At 48.9% G+C, this 18,961-nt stretch overlaps 1 protein-coding gene across 8 annotated transcripts in view; it reads right to left on the bottom strand.

Annotated features, from left to right (window-relative positions):
* The window catches only part of EEF2K (eukaryotic elongation factor 2 kinase), a 68,248-nt gene that overhangs the window by 7,747 nt on the left and 41,540 nt on the right, over positions 1–18,961 (bottom strand). For 5 of the 8 annotated variants that reach the window (XM_042240345.1, XM_027961696.2, XM_042240346.2 and 2 more), the window contains 10 exons: positions 18,354–18,503; positions 17,996–18,128; positions 17,643–17,770; positions 16,748–16,949; positions 14,715–14,782; positions 9,870–9,947; positions 8,986–9,048; positions 7,503–7,637; positions 7,203–7,391; positions 878–1,002 (listed from right to left, as the gene is read on the bottom strand). In XM_042240345.1, coding sequence (XP_042096279.1) covers positions 878–1,002; positions 7,203–7,391; positions 7,503–7,637; positions 8,986–9,048; positions 9,870–9,947; positions 14,715–14,782; positions 16,748–16,949; positions 17,643–17,770; positions 17,996–18,128; positions 18,354–18,503 — 1,271 coding nt within the window. The remainder of the gene's footprint in view (positions 1–877; positions 1,003–7,202; positions 7,392–7,502; positions 7,638–8,985; positions 9,049–9,869; positions 9,948–14,714; positions 14,783–16,747; positions 16,950–17,642; positions 17,771–17,995; positions 18,129–18,353; positions 18,504–18,961) is intronic. The other 3 variants (XM_027961699.2, XM_060406039.1, XM_060406038.1) reach the window with 1 other exon arrangement.

Genomic DNA, 18,961 nt, shown 5'->3' with positions numbered 1-18,961 from the left:
CCACCAGCCAAGCCAAAGACCCAAGATGAAGCTGCCATTCTCCTCTCTTGCCACCGGAGAGTCCAATCCTGGCATCTCTGCCAGAGGCATAAGGGAAAAGCTGTTAACACCTGTAGGGTTGTAGCTGTCAGAGATTTCAAAAAAGTGAGAAAAAAAAAAAAAGAGTCAAAGTGTTAGTTGCTCAGTCTTGTCTCTTTGAGACCCCATGGACTGCAGTCCGCCAGGCTTCTCTGTCCATGGAATTCTCCAGGCAAGGATACTGGAGTGGGTAGCCATTCCCTTCTCCAGGGGATTTTCCTGACCCAGGGACCGAACCTGGGTCTCCTGCATTGCAGGCAGATTCTTTACCATCTGAGCCACCAGGGAAGCCCAAATCACTCTGGAAAACTCATACCAGGACTGAACTCCTCCCTGGAGTTCAGTCCCCCTTCCCTCCACTCCCTCTTAGAAGTGAAAACACTAAAAACAAAAATAGGAAGAGTCAATTAAAATCACCCCTAATCCCATCATCTAGAGAAAACTGGCCCTGGACCTGATGCTACATATCCCTTCAGACTCTTTCTCAGACAAATCTTTACATAAAATGGCTAAGACGCCATTTCTCTCTCTCTTTATGTGCCAGTGAAATTACAGGCATCATCTCATTTAACCCTCACGCAAGCACACATTACCGCCCTAGGGTGCAGGTGCTATGGGTATTCTGATTTGACACGATGAAGAAACTGAGGTCAGGGAGGTAGGCCTACTTGCCCACGGTCACAGGGCTGGTACTCGGGGGAGGCACACCTGGAACCCGGGTCTGTTCTGATTCCAGAGGGGAGGCTCCCACCTGCACCCCAGGTTCCCACCAGCTCCACCTGAGCCACGGCCACAGTACCTGTCAGGGCTGAGGTTCTGGCCAGTGTCAAAGGCTCGCGCCACCAGAATCATGCACTGCCTGTCACCAGCTTCAGCTGCCTTCAGTAAGTAATCAAATCCTTTGGTTTTGTTCGCTTCTGTCTCCTGTTAATACAAACCAAAGAGGGGGAGAGAGAAAAGTGAGCTGTGAGGGGCTGCCAGAATCTCATACGTCAATCTTTTCTCTGTTTCTTGAATTGAGAGCTTCAGGTTGGGGCTGCTGTGGAACTGCACATTGTGAGAAAGAGAACAGGGCTTACCCTGCTGCAAAGAGCTCTCTGGCGGTTCCCATCAGGCAGGGAGAAATGGAAGCTTAGTCCACTCCCACCTCTATCTGATGTGATTCTGCCAGAGACCACATCATCTATCCACTTCCAACAGGGGCGCCTGGCTTCCAATTCTTTTAAATTTTTTAGCAACTTTATCGAGATATAATTCATATAACAACTCATTCATTTAAAGTGTACAACCCTCGTAGCTCAGACGGTAGCTTTACCTGCCTACAATGCAGAAGACCCGGGTTCAATCCTGGGGTCAGGAAGATCCTCTGGAGAAGGAAATGGCACCCCACTCCAGTACTCTTGCCTGGAAAATCCCATGGACGGAGGAGCATGGTAGGCTACAGTCCATGGGGTCGCAAAGAGTTGGACACTACTGAGCGATGTCACTCACTTACAGATTGTGCAACCACCACCATAATCAATTTCAGAATATTTTCATTAACTCAAAAAGAAATCAAAACACCATACCCTTTAACTAGTACCTCCCAATTGTTCCCCAACCACCCCTACCCAGCCCTGGACAACCACTAATCTACATTCTGTTTCTAGCGATTTCCCTATTCTGGGCATTTTATATAAATGCAATCATATAACAACTAGTCTTTTGTGCCTGGCTCTTTTCACTTGGCATAAGGTTTTCAAAGTTCATTTCATACAGCTTCTATCAGTGTTTCATTCTTTCTTATGGCCAAAAAACATTCCATTGTATGAAGATACCACGATTTGTTAATCTGTTCATAATTCATCAGGTGATGGGCATTTGGCTTGCTTTCATTTTATAGCTATTCTCTATGAACACTGTGTACAAACTTTTGTGTGGATGTATGTATCTATTTTGGGGGTTTATATACCCAGGAGTGGGCTTCCTGGTGGCTCAGTTGGTAAATAATCTGCCTGCAATGTGGGAGATCTGGGTTCAATCCCTGGGCTGGGAAGATCCCCTGGAGGAGGGTACGGCAACCCACTCCAGTATTCTTGCCTGGAGAATCTCTGTGGACAGAGGAGCCTGGCAGGCTACAGTCCGTGGGGTCGCAAAGAGTGGAACATGACTAAGCAACTAAGCACACACACCAAGGAGTGGGGAAGCCCAGGTGGCACAGAAGTAAAGAATCTGCCTGCCAATGTAGGAGGCACAAGGGATGCAGGTTTGATCGGGAAGATCCCCTGGGGTAGTCAAATGCTTGGCATCTGACTCCAGTATTCTTGCCTAGAAAATGCCATGAACAGAGAAGCCTGGCAGGTTACAGACCAGAGGGTTGCAAAGAGTTGGACACAACTGAGCAAGTGAGCATGCATACACAGACCTAGGAGTAGGACTTCCGGGTCACATATGACTCTATGTTTAGCCTTTTGAGGAGCTGACCGTTTCCCACAGTGGCTACAAATACAAAGCTCTCGTATCAGTCTATAAGGCCCTTCTCAACCTTCAGGCTTCAGGAAGTGTGGCAGGGACTACCAGTTGTCCCCCATATCCATTGAAAGTGAAAGTGAAGTCGCTCAGTCGTGTCCGACTCTTTGGGACCCCATGGACTATAGCCCATCAGGCTCATCCGTCCATGGGATTTTCCAGGCAAGAGTGCTGGAGTGGATTGCCATTTCCTTCTCCAGGGGATCTTCCTGACCCAGGAATTGAACTCAGGTCTCCTGCATTGCAGGCAGATGCTTTACCATCTGAGCCACCAGGGAAGTCCCTTATCCCCTGCCATATTTTTGCTGGCACATGGCTGACCAGCTAAAAACTACATTTCCCAGCCTCCCTTGCACCTGGAATCAGTCTCTTAATAACAAGTGGCCTATCCATAGGGACTTCCCTGGCAGTCTGGTGGTTAAGACTGTGCTTTCACTGCAGGGGGGACAGGTTCAGTCAGGGAGTCAGTCAGTTCAGTTGCTCAGTTGTGTCCCCATGGACTTCAGCACGTCAGGCTTTCCTGTCCATCACCAGCCCCCGGAGCTTGCTCAAACTCATGTCCATAGTCAGTGATGCCAGGATGTTCAGTCAGGGAACTAACATCCAAGAAAGAAGGCCTATCCACTTACTCATTCCCTGTCATATTATCCCATCTCTCACTTAAGAACAATGCTTGGCACAGGAAGTACTCAATAAAGGTCAGTTATTTTTACTTCTGTTGGAAATATTTTCATTTGTTAATTATGACCTGTATTTACATTCTTTTCCATCTGAAAGGTTGGCTGTTGTCAAAAATAACCTAGGACACTGCCCAGAGTATAGGAGCGCTCAAAAGTATGTGCTGGATGAGTGGGCTTTCCAGGTGGTGCTAGTGGTAAAGAACCCTCCCGCCACCACAGGCAGACATAAGAGTCAAGGGTTCGATCCCTGGGTCGGGAAGATCCCCTGGAGGAGGGAATAGCAACCCACTCTGGTATTCTTGCCTGGAGAATCCTGTGGACAGAGGAGCCTGGCAGGCTGCAGTACATAAGGTCACACAGAGATGGACATGACTGAAGCAACTTAGCATGCACTTAGCATGGATGAGTGAATGTCTTAGCAAGATAATACGAAAAGGTCCAATGGGGGCTGTCGGGAAAGTGGGAGACGGGCTAGCAGCTTTTCAGGGCACTTGCCCATGTTTTTTCGGCTGCCAGAGCCGGTCCTAGAGAGAAAGGCCTCTGAGATGGCTTCAGATGAGAAAACTGAAATAGCTTCTACATCCCTTTACAAAGGGGCTTGGGTGTGACTGGTGTAAATAGCCTGAGATCATAAGAAGGGTTACCAGGGAGTCTCAGAGAGAAGGTCTCCCCAGTCCTGGCCCCTCACCACTCATTCTGGGCCTCGGCATTCCTTTATTTAGACCTCAGACCCTTCTAAGTGTCCTCTCTGTGCCGGATGCTGGCAGAACAGGCGACTGGAGCTGGCTCTACAAGCTCGTGAAAAATGATGTGAAAGCGAACCAGTCATAAAACACAGGGCTGCTGCTGCTGCTGCTAAGTTGCTTCAGTCATGTCCGACTCTTTGCGACCCCATGGACTGTAGCCCACCAGGCTCCTCCGTCTATGGGATTTTCCAGGCAAGAGTATTGGAGTGGGTTCATAAAACACAGACTTTATTAAAAATTAAATTATGTTAATTTACAGTTAAATGAAAGGTGACAAACACCCAAAGCTCATCACTTCCTAATTATTTTACTCTGCTTTACTGTTATCTGTGCTCTTGAGGTTATTAATATCCATTGCAGGGCTTCCCAAACTCAGCACTAATGACATTTTAGATGGGATAATTCTGTTGTGTGGGGACTGGCCTGTGTGCTGTAGATATTTGGCGGCATCCCCGGTCTCTGTCCACTAGAAGCCAGCTGAACTTCCAGAGCTGTGACAACCAAACTATCTCCTGACACTGCTAAGCATTCCATGGAAAAGCAGGAAGCAAAGATGCCTGATTGAGAGCCACTGGCCTATGGAATCTGCATAGCGGAAATGCTATACAATGGGAATGCCATGCATTCCTTCCAACTCCGTGCTCAGTGATGTCATGTTAGTACCTGGACATTGGCCACAGTGGGAGCATTTACACCAAGAGATGGCAAAAATATTAATAGTGCAGATTTATTTAAAAGTATGCTGTGTCTATAGCCATTACATTGCGATGAGTGCAAGAAACTGGAGTCTCTTCGATATTTAAACTATCATCTGATTCAGCAAAGGAGTCTTGCTCATGTCAGCAGCAAATAAATGAAGCTCCAACTCTGACAAAGAGCTTGCTTATTTCACTTCCATTTTACTCACTAAAGTAAGTGAAATTATTAACCAGTATCCACGTCACAACTTTACTCCTTCATCAGCCACAACCAGAGGGAGGCTACAGATATGAGCACCACAAAAATTAGCAAAAGAATTCTGTGAGGATAAACTGACCATATGGAATTCACAATAGAATATTTTTTATTATTGTTTGTAAACTGTATGCTCCACTTTCTTTTATCACTAACTGTCTAATAAGCTTACATACATATATGGACAAACATTCCCTCCCCACCTGCAAGAACCAGTCATTAAGCATTTGCCAGCATACCACTGGCTAAATGAGATATGTTCAATCCAGCCCTCAGGGAGCATGGAGACTAGAGAATGAGGGAGAATTCATCTACCTGTCAAAATCCCCTCCCCTCAACCAAACTTGCTCTTTCACCATCTAAAACAGGAAATAAAAATGGGGCTTCCCTGGTGGTCCAGTAGTTAAGAATCTGCAATGGAAGGGACACTCGTTCAATCTCTGGTCAAGGAAGATTCCACATGTCGCAGAGCAACTAAGCCTGCAACCCACAAGTACTGAGCCCATGTGCCGTAACCACTGAAGCCCGCATGCCCTAGAGCCTGTGCTTCACAAGAGAAGCCACCACAATGAGAAGCCTGCACACCCCAAAGAAGAGTAGCTCCCGCTCACCACAGGTAGAGAAAGCCTGCGTGCAGCAATGAAGATCCACCATGGCCAAAAAATAAAACAAAGAAATAATAAATATATCTTTTAAAAAGGCTTTGAGGTATCCCTGTGCATGCATGCTCAGTTGCTTAGTCATGACCAACTCTTTGCAACTCTCTGGACTGGAGCATGCAGGGTCTTTCCAAATAGACAGATTTAATTAGTTAAGATGAGGTCATACTGGAGTAGGGTGGGCCCTAAACTCCACAGGACTGTCTTCATGAGAAAAGAGACACAGAGACACAGACACACAGACAAAAGGCCATGTGAAGATGGAAACAGACTGGAGTGATGCGCCCACAGACCAAGGAAGACCCCAGATGGCCTCTCCCCACCAGAAGCTAGAAAATCATGGCTATGTCAACACCTGATTTTGGACTTTGGCATCTAGAACCGTGAGAGAATGAATTTTTGCTGTTTTAGGCCACCTAGTTGGTGGTTATCCCTTATGAGAGTTCTAGGAAATGAATACCCTCTTGGAATTACATGTGAGGATGAAAAGATGGAGGAAAAGGTAGGAGGGGGCTTTTTTACTGTAAACTTTTCTATATTAAAAAACAATTTTAGCCACAGGGCTGTCTTCCCATACCCTCTTCCAGTCTGAGACCCACGACCCTCTGGGCCATGGCCAGGCCCACAGAGAGGGCCTGGCACCCTGTGCCCATGACAAGCCCAGGCTCATCCAGCCACAAGCCTGCCCTACATGACCGAGAGGACGGGGACAGATAGCTGGGAGCACACCCACACCAAGGGCCTCTCACCTTCTCCAAGGACAGAATCACACTCCCTAGGCCTGGTCAGGTCCTGTCCACTGTGCTCACAGAGCAGGGGGGCCAAGAGGGAGAAGACATCCTCACGGATTCCTATCACACCTGTCCTGTCTGGCCCCCTCTCCGGCCTCATCTCTTCACCTCCTCCTCACACCCCATGCTCCAGCTACACTGATGGCCTCCTGTCCTCCAAACCCCACCCTGGCTGTCTCCCCAGGACCTAGACCCACGCTGTTCCCTCTGCACACACTGCTCCTCCTGCCCTGTGCCTGGCTGACTCCACTGGGTCTTCAGGTCTACCTTAGGGATCACTTCTTTCATTCGTTCCACAAATGAATGCTGAATATGGAGTCTGTGCCAGGTCTGTTCTAGCCACTAGGGAATAACAATCAGGAAATCCCAGCTAAGGCCCTTCCCTCACTTGTTTGGAGCAGCATCTGCTTCTCCCATTGCACCAGGTTGCAATTGCCTGGGAACATGACTGTCATCTTTACTCAGTCCCCAAGGCCAGAGACCAATTCTATCGGTGTCAGCTAACTTGGAAGTGCCGGGGCCCAAAGTGATGCTCAGGAAATTTCCCAGGCATAAACCCAGGGAGGGAAGGGTGATGGGTTGACTTGACTCCTCTGTCCATGGGATTCTCCAGGGAAAAATACTGGAGTGGGTTGCCATTTCCTTCTCCAGTGGATCTTCCTGACTCGGGGATCGAACCTGGATCTCCTGAACTGCAGGCAGATTCTTTATCATCTGAGCCACCAGGGAAGCTCACAAACCCAGAGAAGGAAGGGTAATGGGTTGACTGAGCCCCCACCCGCTCACCTTCAGAGAGACATCTGCCAGGATGTGGTGGGGCAGCTGCGAGTACATGAGTCCCAGGCCCACGATGGCCTCCAGCTCGCCCAGGTCGGCTGCATGCTCCAGGTGGAAGACTGCCGACTCCCGGTCCCACTCCTCGTCCTTCTCGCAGAAGCGGCCGGCCTCGTGGTAGCGCACCATGGCCAGATGGACCTGCCATATGGATGGCGGGTGGGCCTGGCTGCCTGCAGGTCGCAGCCACAGCCCAGGTCCCCCTGCCAGCTGGGGAAGCTCCGGGTTAGTGCAGAGAGAGCATCACCATACCTTCCCCAAAATGGACTTCCCGATTTTCTTCTCGAGGTCCAGAGCGTTGAGCCTCTGCACTTCCAGGGCCACAGCTGAAGGTCTCGGCAGGTGGAGGCGGGAGGAGTTGAAGAGATTCCACTTCTCCACACAGACCTGGGGAGGAGCGGGCACTTACAGGCCAGAGAAGTGAGGGGCTGGGGATGCACGAACCCTCCCAGCGATGAAAGCCGGCCTGGCAAGTTAGGGGGCGTGGACCCATGTGGTATCAAGTTTTCTTGGACAAACGGGGCCTATTTCCACTCTCCCAAATGATGCCAGCTTGTGGGCACTGAGGCAAAGTTGAAGCAACAGGACGCAGAGGCTAGCACCACGCACTGGCAGTTTGGAGAAGGGTCCCCTCACTTAACCATCTGAGTTGGTCGGGGAGGTTCGACCCTGAGCTGCTCCCCACACAAGGCTCCAGAAGAGCCTGACTACAGAGCCGGCAGCAAATCCACTGGGCCTTCTCTGCACAAGCCCAGGGTGCCTCTGCTGCTGGGCTGAGAAAACCCGCCATGTCTCCCAGCTAAAGACACCCTTGTCCCAAGCTCTCACAGGACAGAGCCAGGCTGCCTGGTGTGTGCATACGTGAGTGTGTGCACGCATGAGCTAAATATCATACAGTGTCCGGGGCAGCCCCCACAACAAAGAACTACCTAGCCCAGAGTATCAGCGGTGCTGTGGTTGAACAGCCCTGACTCCACACCATGCTGTGGCCTTGACCTGATTGACAGGTACCTCGTGGTAAGTAAATATTGCATGTATTGCATGGGAAGTAAATGCCACGTGATAAATAATCTGTGTTCTGGAAGCAGCAAGAGTCAAGCCTACCCTGGTTATCAGGGAAGGCCTCTGGGGGAGGTGCCACGAGGGTCCAGCCCGGGAGAGCAGACAGGCTTTAAGGAGATATAACCACAGAGGAGGAAGGACCTTGCAGGTGGAAGAGACTTGCCTTAGCAAAGGCTGGAGGGCCAGAGGTTCAAAGTGTGGCTCAGAGTCAGCTAGAGAAGAGGGTTCCCGAAGCTGGTCTTTCCCACACTTCCCTGATGATAATCACCTGAGCTGCTGCTTAGATCTATTAGCCGGGTAACCTGGGGAGAGTTGCTTAAGACCCTCATTTTCTCATATGTCTAAAGGGGATGAATAGGGTTAGCCTGCCTCACTGGGTGGCTGCAAGAAGTGTTCATAAATTAATGTACACTGGAAGGAGCTGAGGGGCATGGCCTCCAGGACAGGCCATCCTAATCTTTAATCCTCCCTGCAGATCCCTCAGCACCCCACCCAGGGCAGGAGCTCGAAAAGTATTTGCCAAGGGGATTGGCTCCTTTGCAAAATCTTCTTTTAGGAGACGTATGAATTGCCTGGGCAGGCAGAAATGATGCGACACGAAGGGGGAGAAACAGAAAGAGAGCCTGGAAAAGATAAGCAGCAGCCACGACGAGGATTCCTGGGTGTGCATTACCCGTCCGGAGCTGCCCAGGCTGTCTTCATCCGACTCGTACCTCCGGTTACCGTTTGAGTGGCCCTGATGGAGGCAGAGATTAGAGTGATCCAAACAGCGGCCCTTCCTTCCAAGAGCTGCTTCCTGGGGAACTGGCCCAGCCCTCCCAGGGGGCCCTCCTCAAGGAACTGGCTCGGCTTCCCCTCAAGGAAGCTGGCACATTTGCCAAGCAGAGAGGATGCTGGGAGACAGGCGGGACTGATGCGCTGGTCTCACATGCGCATAGATGGAATGGATTCAAAGGCACAGGATTCTGGTAGGCAGGCACTGAAAAAACTGGGCCAAGTGCTTCTTCCCTTAGCCAAAGCTCCCATCACCAGTCTATATTCACAGTATCAAAGCTGAGACCAGAGGCTCCCAGCAAGGCTGCCTTGATGCCCATGTTCCATTCTGGCACTGGGCAAAACCTAAGCAGCTGATACTACCTAAAATAGCCCTCACCTGAATGCTGCTGGGAAGACAGCTTAGGGCATTCTCCATTCTCCGGAGCCCTTCCAAGGGACTGCTGGAATCCTGTGCCTTTGAGCTGGGCCTGCCCACCTATACCAGCACCATTCTGGCCCACTGCCCAGCATCCTCTCTGCTTAGCAACCAGAGGTCCCAGCTTTACCATGCGATGTGTCCACCATTTTCAACCTTGTGTCTAATCTCCCATGCCTGTTCCCTTACTAAACTTACTAGTTCCCATTACCTGTTTTATCTTCTGCCCTGCATTTATCTGAAATGATTTATATATTAATTTACTTTATGCTCTTAGGACCCACTCACATTCCCCCCTAGTTCTCTATCCCTCTAGACAACTAGGCAACAGGGGACTCTGTTCTCATTTCCTGGGGGTTCCTTACATGTTCTCTGGGCTCTGGGTCATCCAGGTCACCCCGCTTCTCACTGGGGTATCCACTGTCCCCACTGTTCTCAGAGTCCTGTGGAAAGAAGATGGTCCTATGGTCTCAGAGGTCCTCTGAATATCTGGTGTTGATACCTGGAATCTCATCCATTTGCTCTCTCTCCTTTGCCCCATCTCCTCACTTAACATTCTCTTCCTCCTACTTGTGTTGGCTGGGTAACAAGGGAGCAGTAAGAAATAGTGGCGAAGAATGTGGGCTCTAGACACAGACTGCCTAGGCTCAAATCCAAGCTTTGTGACTTGCCAGTTGTCACACCCTTATGGCACCCTGGACAGTTGCTCAGCCTCTCTTGAGCTTGGTTTCCTGAGCTGTGGGAATTCATGATAGCACCTATATCAAGGGGCTCTGAGGATGAAATGAGGTGTCACACTCAGAGTGTGGATCATATTAAGCGCTATTATTAAGTGCCATTTCACAGGCAGAAAAACAAACACTGGTTTAAAGGATAAGATCCAAGGATAAATCCAAAGAATGCTCAAACTACCGCACAATTGTACTCATCTCACACACTAGTAAAGTAATGCTTAAAATTCTCCAAGCCAGGCTTCAGCAATATGCGAACCGTGAACTTCCAGATGTTTAAGCTGGCTTTAGAAAAGGCAGAGGAACCAGAGATCAAATTGCCAACATCCACTGGATCGTTAAAAAAGCAAGGGAGTTCCAAAAAAACATCTATTTCTGCTTTATTTACTATGCCAAAGCCTTTGACTGTGTGGATCACAATAAACTGTGGAAAATTCTGAAAGAGATGGGAATATCAGACCACCTGACCTGCCTCTTGAGAAACGTATATGCAGGTCAGGTAGCAACAGTTAGAACTGGACATGGAACAACAGACTGGTTCCAAATAGGAAAAGGAGTATGTCAAGGCTGTATATTGTCACCCTGCTTATTTAACTTCTATGCAGAGCACATCATGAGAAACGCTGGGCTGGAGGAAGCACAAGCTGGAATCAAGATCACCAGGAGAAATATCAATAACCTCAGCTATACAGATGACACCACCCTCATGGCAGAAAGTGAAGAAGAACTAAAGAGCCTCTTGATGAAAGTGAAAGAGGAGAGTGAAAAAGTTGGCTTAAAGCTCAATATTCAGAAAACTAAGATCATAGCATCTAGTCCCATCACTTCATGGCAAATAGATGGGGAAACAGTGGAAAACAGTGGCTGACTTTATTTTGAGGGGCTCCAAAATCACTGCTGGAGAAGGAAACGGCAACCCACTCCAGTACTCTTGCCTAGAAAATCCCATGGATGTAGGAGCTTGGTGCAGGCTACTGTCCATGGGGTGACAAAGAGTCAGCCATGACTGAGCGACTTCACTTCACTAAAATCACTGCAGATGGTGATTACAGCTATGAAATTAAAAGACGCTTACTCCTTGGAAGGAAAGTTGTGACCAACCTAGATAGCATATTCAAAAGCAGAGACATTACTTTGCCAACAAAGGTCCGTCTTGTCAAGGCTATGGTTTTTCCAGTGGTCATGTATGGATGTGAGAATTGGACTATAAAGAAAGCTGAGCGCTGAAGAATTGATGCTTTTGAACTGTGGTGTTGGAGAAGACTCTTGAGAGTCCCTTGGACTCCAAGGAGATCCAACCAGTCCATCCTAAAGGAGATCAGTCCTGGGTGTTCATTGGAAGGACTGATGTTGAAGCTGAAACTCCAATACTTTGGCCACCTGATGTGAAGAGCTGACTCATCTGAAAAGACCCTGATGCTGGGAAAGATTGAGGGCAGAAGGAGAAGCGGGTGACAGAGGATGAGATGGTTGGATGGCATCACCGACTCAATGGACATGGGTTCGGGTGGACTCCGGGAGCTGGTGGACAGGGAGGCCTGGCGTGCTGCGGTTCATGGGTTCGTAAAGAGTCGGAGACGACTGAGCAACTGAACTGAAAGCCCTCTGCCCAAACTGCACAGGTCAGTTCGGCATATTTTTTACTCTTCTAGATCTGAATTCTGTTGTAAAAAGGAATCTGGTATAATTCAGAATTTCTAAAACCTCAGTCATTTGTCTATCACTGTTGAGTCGTGGTCATATCTGCACGTCACCCACATCACTGTTCAGCTAAAACTTTTATTTTTTTTCCTTCTTTATTCCACTTAGAGACATTTCAAATACACCTATAAGAATAGACAATTCTAAAATGAACTCCTGTGCCCCTGTTGCTAAGTTCCAACAGCTCTTAACACTAGGCCTTAGTTACTTTAGATCTCTTATTTCTAAAAGGAATTGAAACTTTTCTGTTAAAATGTAGACTTCTTATGAGTCTCCTCCTGACTCCGTTCTCTTCTTCCTTGAAATAATAAAACTCCTCTCATGAATTCATACTTCTCTTTTATCATTTTTCCTTAAATAAACCATTTTATTTTACTTAATATATTTTTAAAAGCAGCTTGGTATCACTACCATGAATGTGAAACTTGGATCAGTCTCCTAGACAGATGGGAGCCGTGGGACACACAATGGAATCCTTGGCCTCTGGTCTGGCCAGGAATCTGCTCTACCCCAAGGAGCTGTGTTACCCTAAAAAGGCCTCTGCTCTGGTTTCCAAGCACACCCGAGGCTTCCCACTGCCCTCCCCCAGGCCTTGCTCTCTGTGAGTCAAATAGCTATTCTATTTTTTTTTTTAACTATTTCAATTTTTAAAATTGAGATGTAACTTACAGCCAGCTAAACTGAAGTGTTCAGTGTGCTGAATGAAAGGCTATTTTTGAAATCAGATCACAGGCTATACTCAAAAGCTGCAGGCAGCCCCTTCCTCGCACCTACTCTCTGCAAGACCTTGGGCTATGTGTCCCATCCTTGGTAACCACCCCTAAGCCAGGCAACAGAGTGCCTTACTCAAACCCCAGCTCTGCACTTGCCAGCTCTGGGATCCTGGGCAAGGCAGCCAACCTCTCCAAAACACAGTGTTCTCATCTGAGAAATGGTGGAGATTAACATGAGGGACAGCAGTACGCAGAGGGTTCAAGGCCAGATGGCCTGGGTTTGAATGCTGGCTCCATTGCTGACTGACCAGGAGCAAGGAGCTTACCTTTCTGTGCCCCTGTTTCCCCATCACTAAATCAGGGATAATGAGAGCACTGCCCAAGCAGAGCTGGTGACAAGCAAGTGGCTGAGGCAACAGGTGGGAGGGAGTCTTTTCACCTTGCTAATCTTCTGAACCTTTTCCTTTTCAACCTACTCTGAATTTCTAAAATTCATCCTGATTCTAGAAAGAAAAGTGCAAGTCGCTCAGTCGTGTCTGATTCTTTGCAACCCCATGGAATTCAGTCCCTGGAATTCTCCAGGCCAGAATACTGGAATGGGTAGCCGGTCCCTTCTCCAGGGGATCTTCCCAACCCAGCGATCAAATCCGGGTCTTCCACATTGCAGGTGGATTCTTTATCAGCTGAGCCCCAAGGGAAGCCCTAATCCTAATTCTAATTCTATAGTAAAACATAAAAGCTATTCTGAGAAAAGTAGAAACTATTATCTACCTCACAAGTTGTGTGAGAATTAAATGATAATTATCTACCAGACTCTTAAAACTGTTTGCCTATAGTGACAATTCCATATGTGCAGCTCTTCCTACTTTCTTCTGTCACTCACAAACTCTGCAAAGCAGTCAGGGGTGAAGCTGAGCCTTCGGAGCTGAGAGGGCAGCTTAAGGTGCTATTGGCCTGTGCAAGTGCGACATTTCGGCAAAGTCTGTTTTAAAAATTCTGATGAACTTCTTTTTTCACATAACTTCTTTTTTTCTTATGTCACATAACAACAGGCATATGTGAATCTACTCTTTCAGCTGTAAATTCTATGAACTCCAAATGCAGAATAATTATTTCTGATGAAAATAAAGGGTTTTGACTGAGATATGCTGCTGCTGCTGCTGCTAAGTTGCTTCAGTCGTGTCTGACTCCCATAGATGGCAGCCCACCTGGCTCCCCCGTCCCCGGGATTCTCCAGGCAAGAATACTGGAGTGGGTTGCCATTTCCTTCTCCAATGCAGGAAAGGGAAAAGTGAAAGTGAAGTCGCTCAGTCGTGTTTGACTCTTAGCGACCCCATGGACTGCAGCCCACCAGGCTCCTCCGTTCATGGGATTTCCAGGCAAGAGTACTGGAGTGGGTGCCACTGCCTTCTCCGTGAGATATGCTAGTAACTGTAAATTATTCACTGGATTTCAAAGACTTTAAAAAAAAAACACCACTTTTATTTCTTTATTTTGGCCCCATCATGCAACACACTGGGTCTTAGTTTCCCAACCAGGGATGGAACCCGTGTCCCCTACGGTAGCGGTGTGGAGTCTTAACTAACCACTGGACTGCCAGGGAAGCCCCTCTAATGAATTTTTAATTTGACACTATAACATATGTTCCTCTGAATGCAAATATGTCATCTACAGTGTCTTACAGCTGAATCATGAAGAGGCTGTAGGAAACCTGTTCTGCTCATCTGACCTGGGAGCGTCACGGCTGCCCATGCTGTGCATTGCACACTGGACACCCAACATAGCTCCTTTTCCCCCAAGACACACACACATGGCAAATCAAACCCAGGCCCGAGCCCAGCATGTACCAGAAGGTCTCACTGGGGCTGATTTGGATTCTCTGCTCTAACCACCTCCGGAAACTGAAATGGACCCTGCTCTTCCCAGAGGCTTCTGCCTGTGCCCTCCTGCCAGTGCCCCCAAGCAGACCTGGGCTGCCTACCTCTGAATCTGCCGACTCACCCTCAGTTCCCAGAGGAGGGCGTCCACTCCTACCCACCCCTGCTCCCCCAGCCCCTCCACTCACCCGGTGGTTGTCCAGAGGGTCCTGGTCTCGAGGTGCCATGTTATCGAGGTCGCTGAACACAGGCCAATCTGGGCAGGGAGAAGACAGAGCAAGGCAGCAGTTGCACGGCTGCAACAGTTCACAAAGTCCATCTAAGCCATCTACAGCTGCCACCAAACCTTTCTTAGTTTAAATTTATATTTATTTTTGGGGCCACACCACATGGCTTGCAAGATCTCAGTTCCCGGCCCAGAGATGAAGCCCAGGCCCTCGGCAGCGAAAGCACAGAACCCTACAGAAAGCACCATTGAAAGCACCACTGGACCCCTAGGGAGTTTCCAAGCCTTTTTTATTTGACATTTATAAAGTACAAAAACGGGAGAAGAATGTTGTTGGCACTTGAGAGGCCACAGTTCTCTGAGAATTTACCCAGACTCTCTACTTGCCAGCTGCCTGTACTTGTCCTGAGCAAGTAGCTTAGCTGCTGCGCTGCCTTGGGGTTTCCATAAGGCAAATAGTGATACAATTGTGTAACGCACTGATCAGCATCATGTGCTTGACCTATGGTCAGCTGTCAATGAGGTGCAGTTGTGAATGAAAAAAGAGGCATTTGTCCATTTGGTGTACAAATGGGAGAAGCCTTAGATGGTTTAAAACCCAACAGTTTCCTGGCAGATTCCAGTCTTTTATCTCCTGTCCCAAAGTCCCACTAACCAAATCTGGCTTGTCTGCTGTTTTTATGCTTTTTTTAAATAATCTTTTTTTTTTTAAGGTATTTGTTTATGTTTGGCTGTGCTGGGTCTGTGGCCGTATGTGGGCTCTTTCTCTAGTTGCTACAAGTGGGGGCTACTCTCTGGCTGTGGAGGGAGGGCTTCTCCCTGCAGTGGTTTCTCTCGCTGTGGAGCATGACCTGTAGGGCAATCGGGCTTCAGTAGCTGTGGCCTGTGGGGCTCAGCAGTGGTGGCTAGCAGGCCCTCAGAACACAGGCTCAGTAGGTGTGGTGCACAGGCTCAGCTGCCCCGGGGCATGTGGGATCTTCCTGGACAGGGATCACACTGGCTTCCCTGGCATTGCAAGGTGGGCTCTCAACCACGGGACCACCCGGGAAGCCCTCTTAGATAGTTTTTAAGAAAGTTTTTCATATTTTTAAATGGTTGAAAAAAATCAAACCTACTTGGTAACGTGAAAATTACATGAAATTTAAAATTCAGCAACCATACAGTTTTTTGGAACACAGCCACACTGATTTGTTTTAAATATTGTCAATGGTCGTGTTTATGTTGCCCACATAGAATAAAATATTTACTCTCTGGCCTTTTAAGAAGGAGTCTGTCAACTCCTGCTCCAGACTATTCCCAAGGCCTTTTGTTGGTGATATACGGGCTTCTTTAAAAGTTCGTCCTCTCCTGCTCCCCTGGGGCTTCTTTCAGCTGAATAACTGACCAGAGTCCTGCCAGTTCTTCGGCTCAGAACCATGGAGTCAGCCTTGCCTCTCCTCTTTCCTGCTGCTCCCACATCCATATCATAAGTGAAGTCTGTCCATAATATGAGTAAACTCTGTCACTTCAGCTTCAGAAATTATGATTGCTGTTTTTCTCCTGCGACCTAATCACATGATACTAATTGGTTTCTGAACCCTGAACAACCTTCAGATTCCTGCAAAAGCCCTCTTTGGCTGTGACAGACTTTAAGATACTAGTCTTTATTTGCTAATATTTTATTTAGAATTTTTGCCTTGTATATTTGTAAGTGAGGTTGGGATAAAAGTTTTCTTTTCTGGTGTTTTGTCAAGTTTTGGTGTAAAACTTTTTGCGAATTTCAATCACTCTGAAAAATGTTACCTTGTTTTCTACAATACAGGTGGTTTTTATGGCATTTGGATGGCTGTGTCTTGAAAGTTTATTAAAAGAACTTATCTATAAAGCCATCTGGGCCATCAGTCTCTTTGGTTGGCATGTCTGATTTTCTAACAGAGGTGGAAGCCAGTTTAGCCCTGTTCTACCTGGTGCTTGCCTCCTCCAATCACAATGACCAGGGGCCAAACCATCACTTACGGAGGTGGTCCAGTTTCTGGCTCTGTGGCGTGGCTGAAGACGGCGAGGAAGGGAGAGAGTCAAAGGTCACGTCGCTCATGTTGTCATCGCCGGAGTTCTCTGAGAGGCGAAGGAGCAGTGGGGGCCGGCTCCCTGAGAGGGTCCTCACCCGGGGGCTCCCGCACTTTTCCTCTGTTCCCCTTAAGATGGTCTTGGCTGACTGCTGGAAAATTAACAGGGACATGCACATCACATAGGCACCTTTTGGGAACAAGGGGTTCTTCCTGTTGCCTGTTGGTCCCTCAAAACCTGAGGCCCTTTCAGCCATAGAGACCTTAGGGACTGGCAGAAAACCTAAAAATAATCAGTGGGGCATTAATCTGAAGGCCTCTAAGAAGGGGCATCTGGGAACAGGAGCTCAGAGGGCTAGCACTCCCAAAGCGATGGCCACAGTTCATGGCCCTGAGCTGGGGGATGTCCTGCAGAATCCCAAGCTGGTCTTTGCCAACATGGTCTTATATCTGGTCCATATACTGGGGGTGGTAATGGGGGTACAACAGGGACACAGAGAGGTGCTCAGTGAGCCAAGTTCAAGTCTCATTTGTCAACACATCAGACAAACCACATACCACACACCCCACTCACTATCTGTACACACCTGGTCCCCTCACTGTAGGCAAAAATGGGCCTAAATCAAGCAGACCCCAATTCCTCTATTAGTGGGAATACTCAGGAGGGCTGTGTACACTGGTTCAAAAGGGGTGAGGGACACAGATGGGACTAAGATTCTTCCAGCCACAATACTCTTCAATTAAGCACCACAGGGCCTGGGCCACCAGCGCACAGGAGGCACACTTTTCTGGTCCTGCAGCAGAAGGGCCCTGCCAGTCCACACATGCTCTTACCGGGTACCTACCAGCAGCTTGGTGTTCTGATTCACTGCATCCCTCTCTCTTGGGGACAGGTCAAAGGGAGCGAGGCCCATGCTCTTGCAAATCCGGTTGCAGGCATGCGAGTGGAAGAAGAGGGCCATCCCGCGGACACCTGAAGACACAGTGGGGGATCTGGAGCATTGTTCTGCTTTGGGATGGGGGCAGGGCAGCGCTAAGCACCCTAAATATGGCAAGGGCCAGACATCCCAGGCTCCCATCTCCACAGTCTAGGGCAGGCCCATATACCACCTTGGCCTGCTTGCCCAGGTGAACAAAAAGCCTGGAAATTTTGCAGGGAAGCGTGGTCTCTGGGGCCACGCTGGCTTTCCCAGCCTACCTAGATTTCCATCTCCAAAGTCAGTCCCCCTCTCAGTGTGGATCTGTGGGTCGGTGTAGAGGTCACCCACACCCTGGATGTCCACCACAATCAGCTGGTGGCCGGAACGCTCAAACGTGAAGTGGCTGAAGGCCTGTGGGGCGAGAAGGAAAAGGTGACTGCAGAGACCAGGCTGTGGGCTGCGTGGACACCGGCAGGCACTGCTCTGACGGGCTGCGTACCCCAGCTCTGCCCACGTTGGGGGCCTTTCTCTGTAGGGAGGAGTGTACAGAGGCAAGGACAAAAAAGGAAGCCCTATTGTAATCTGGAGGGGCCCAAGGTCTGCTGAGATGGGACACGGGGCTCTGCAGGGGCCTACCTGCGGCGTCAGGCGCACGTTGTCATCACGGACGAAGCCTGAGTTGGAGTTGTACTTGATGTACTTGCCCTCGATGTAGTGTTCCAGGTGGAACAGCGGCCGGCCCGGTCTCTCCTTCAGCTCTATGACGCACATCTGCATGATGTCCACCTGGCGGGAGGGCGGGAGGAGTCAGGGGAAGGGCAGGGCCCACCGGGCACCCTCCTCTCATAAGAGGCTGGAGCAGAAAGGCTGAAACTGCTGATTGTCCCCAGAATCCATTCCCCTTTTTCTTTAGAATGAAAACCCCTGCTATGGCATGAATGGATCCCTCCAAATTTCATCTGTTGAAATCTCAAGGCTCACAGGTGATGGTATTAAGGAGGTGGGGCCTTTGGGGGGTGATAGGGTCAGGAGAGAAAAGGTCTTGTGAATGGGATTAGTGCCCTGAAAAAAGAGACCTCAGAGAGCTCCCTCACTCCATGCAGACTGTGACAGCAAGAAGGTGCCAGCATGATGCTGTAAACCCATTCTCCTGTATTTTGTTACAGCAGCCCAAATGGACTAAGACAATCTGAGTTGTAACACGACGCACAGCCAGCCAGCAGCGATGGCATGGCTTGGCTTCC

The sequence above is a fragment of the Ovis aries genome, chromosome 24 (assembly GCF_016772045.2).
Source record: "Ovis aries strain OAR_USU_Benz2616 breed Rambouillet chromosome 24, ARS-UI_Ramb_v3.0, whole genome shotgun sequence".
In the NCBI taxonomy this organism is placed as follows: Eukaryota; Metazoa; Chordata; class Mammalia; order Artiodactyla; family Bovidae; genus Ovis; species Ovis aries.
Note: the sequence above shows the minus strand (reverse complement) of the source record. Positions and strands in the feature narration are given on the sequence as shown.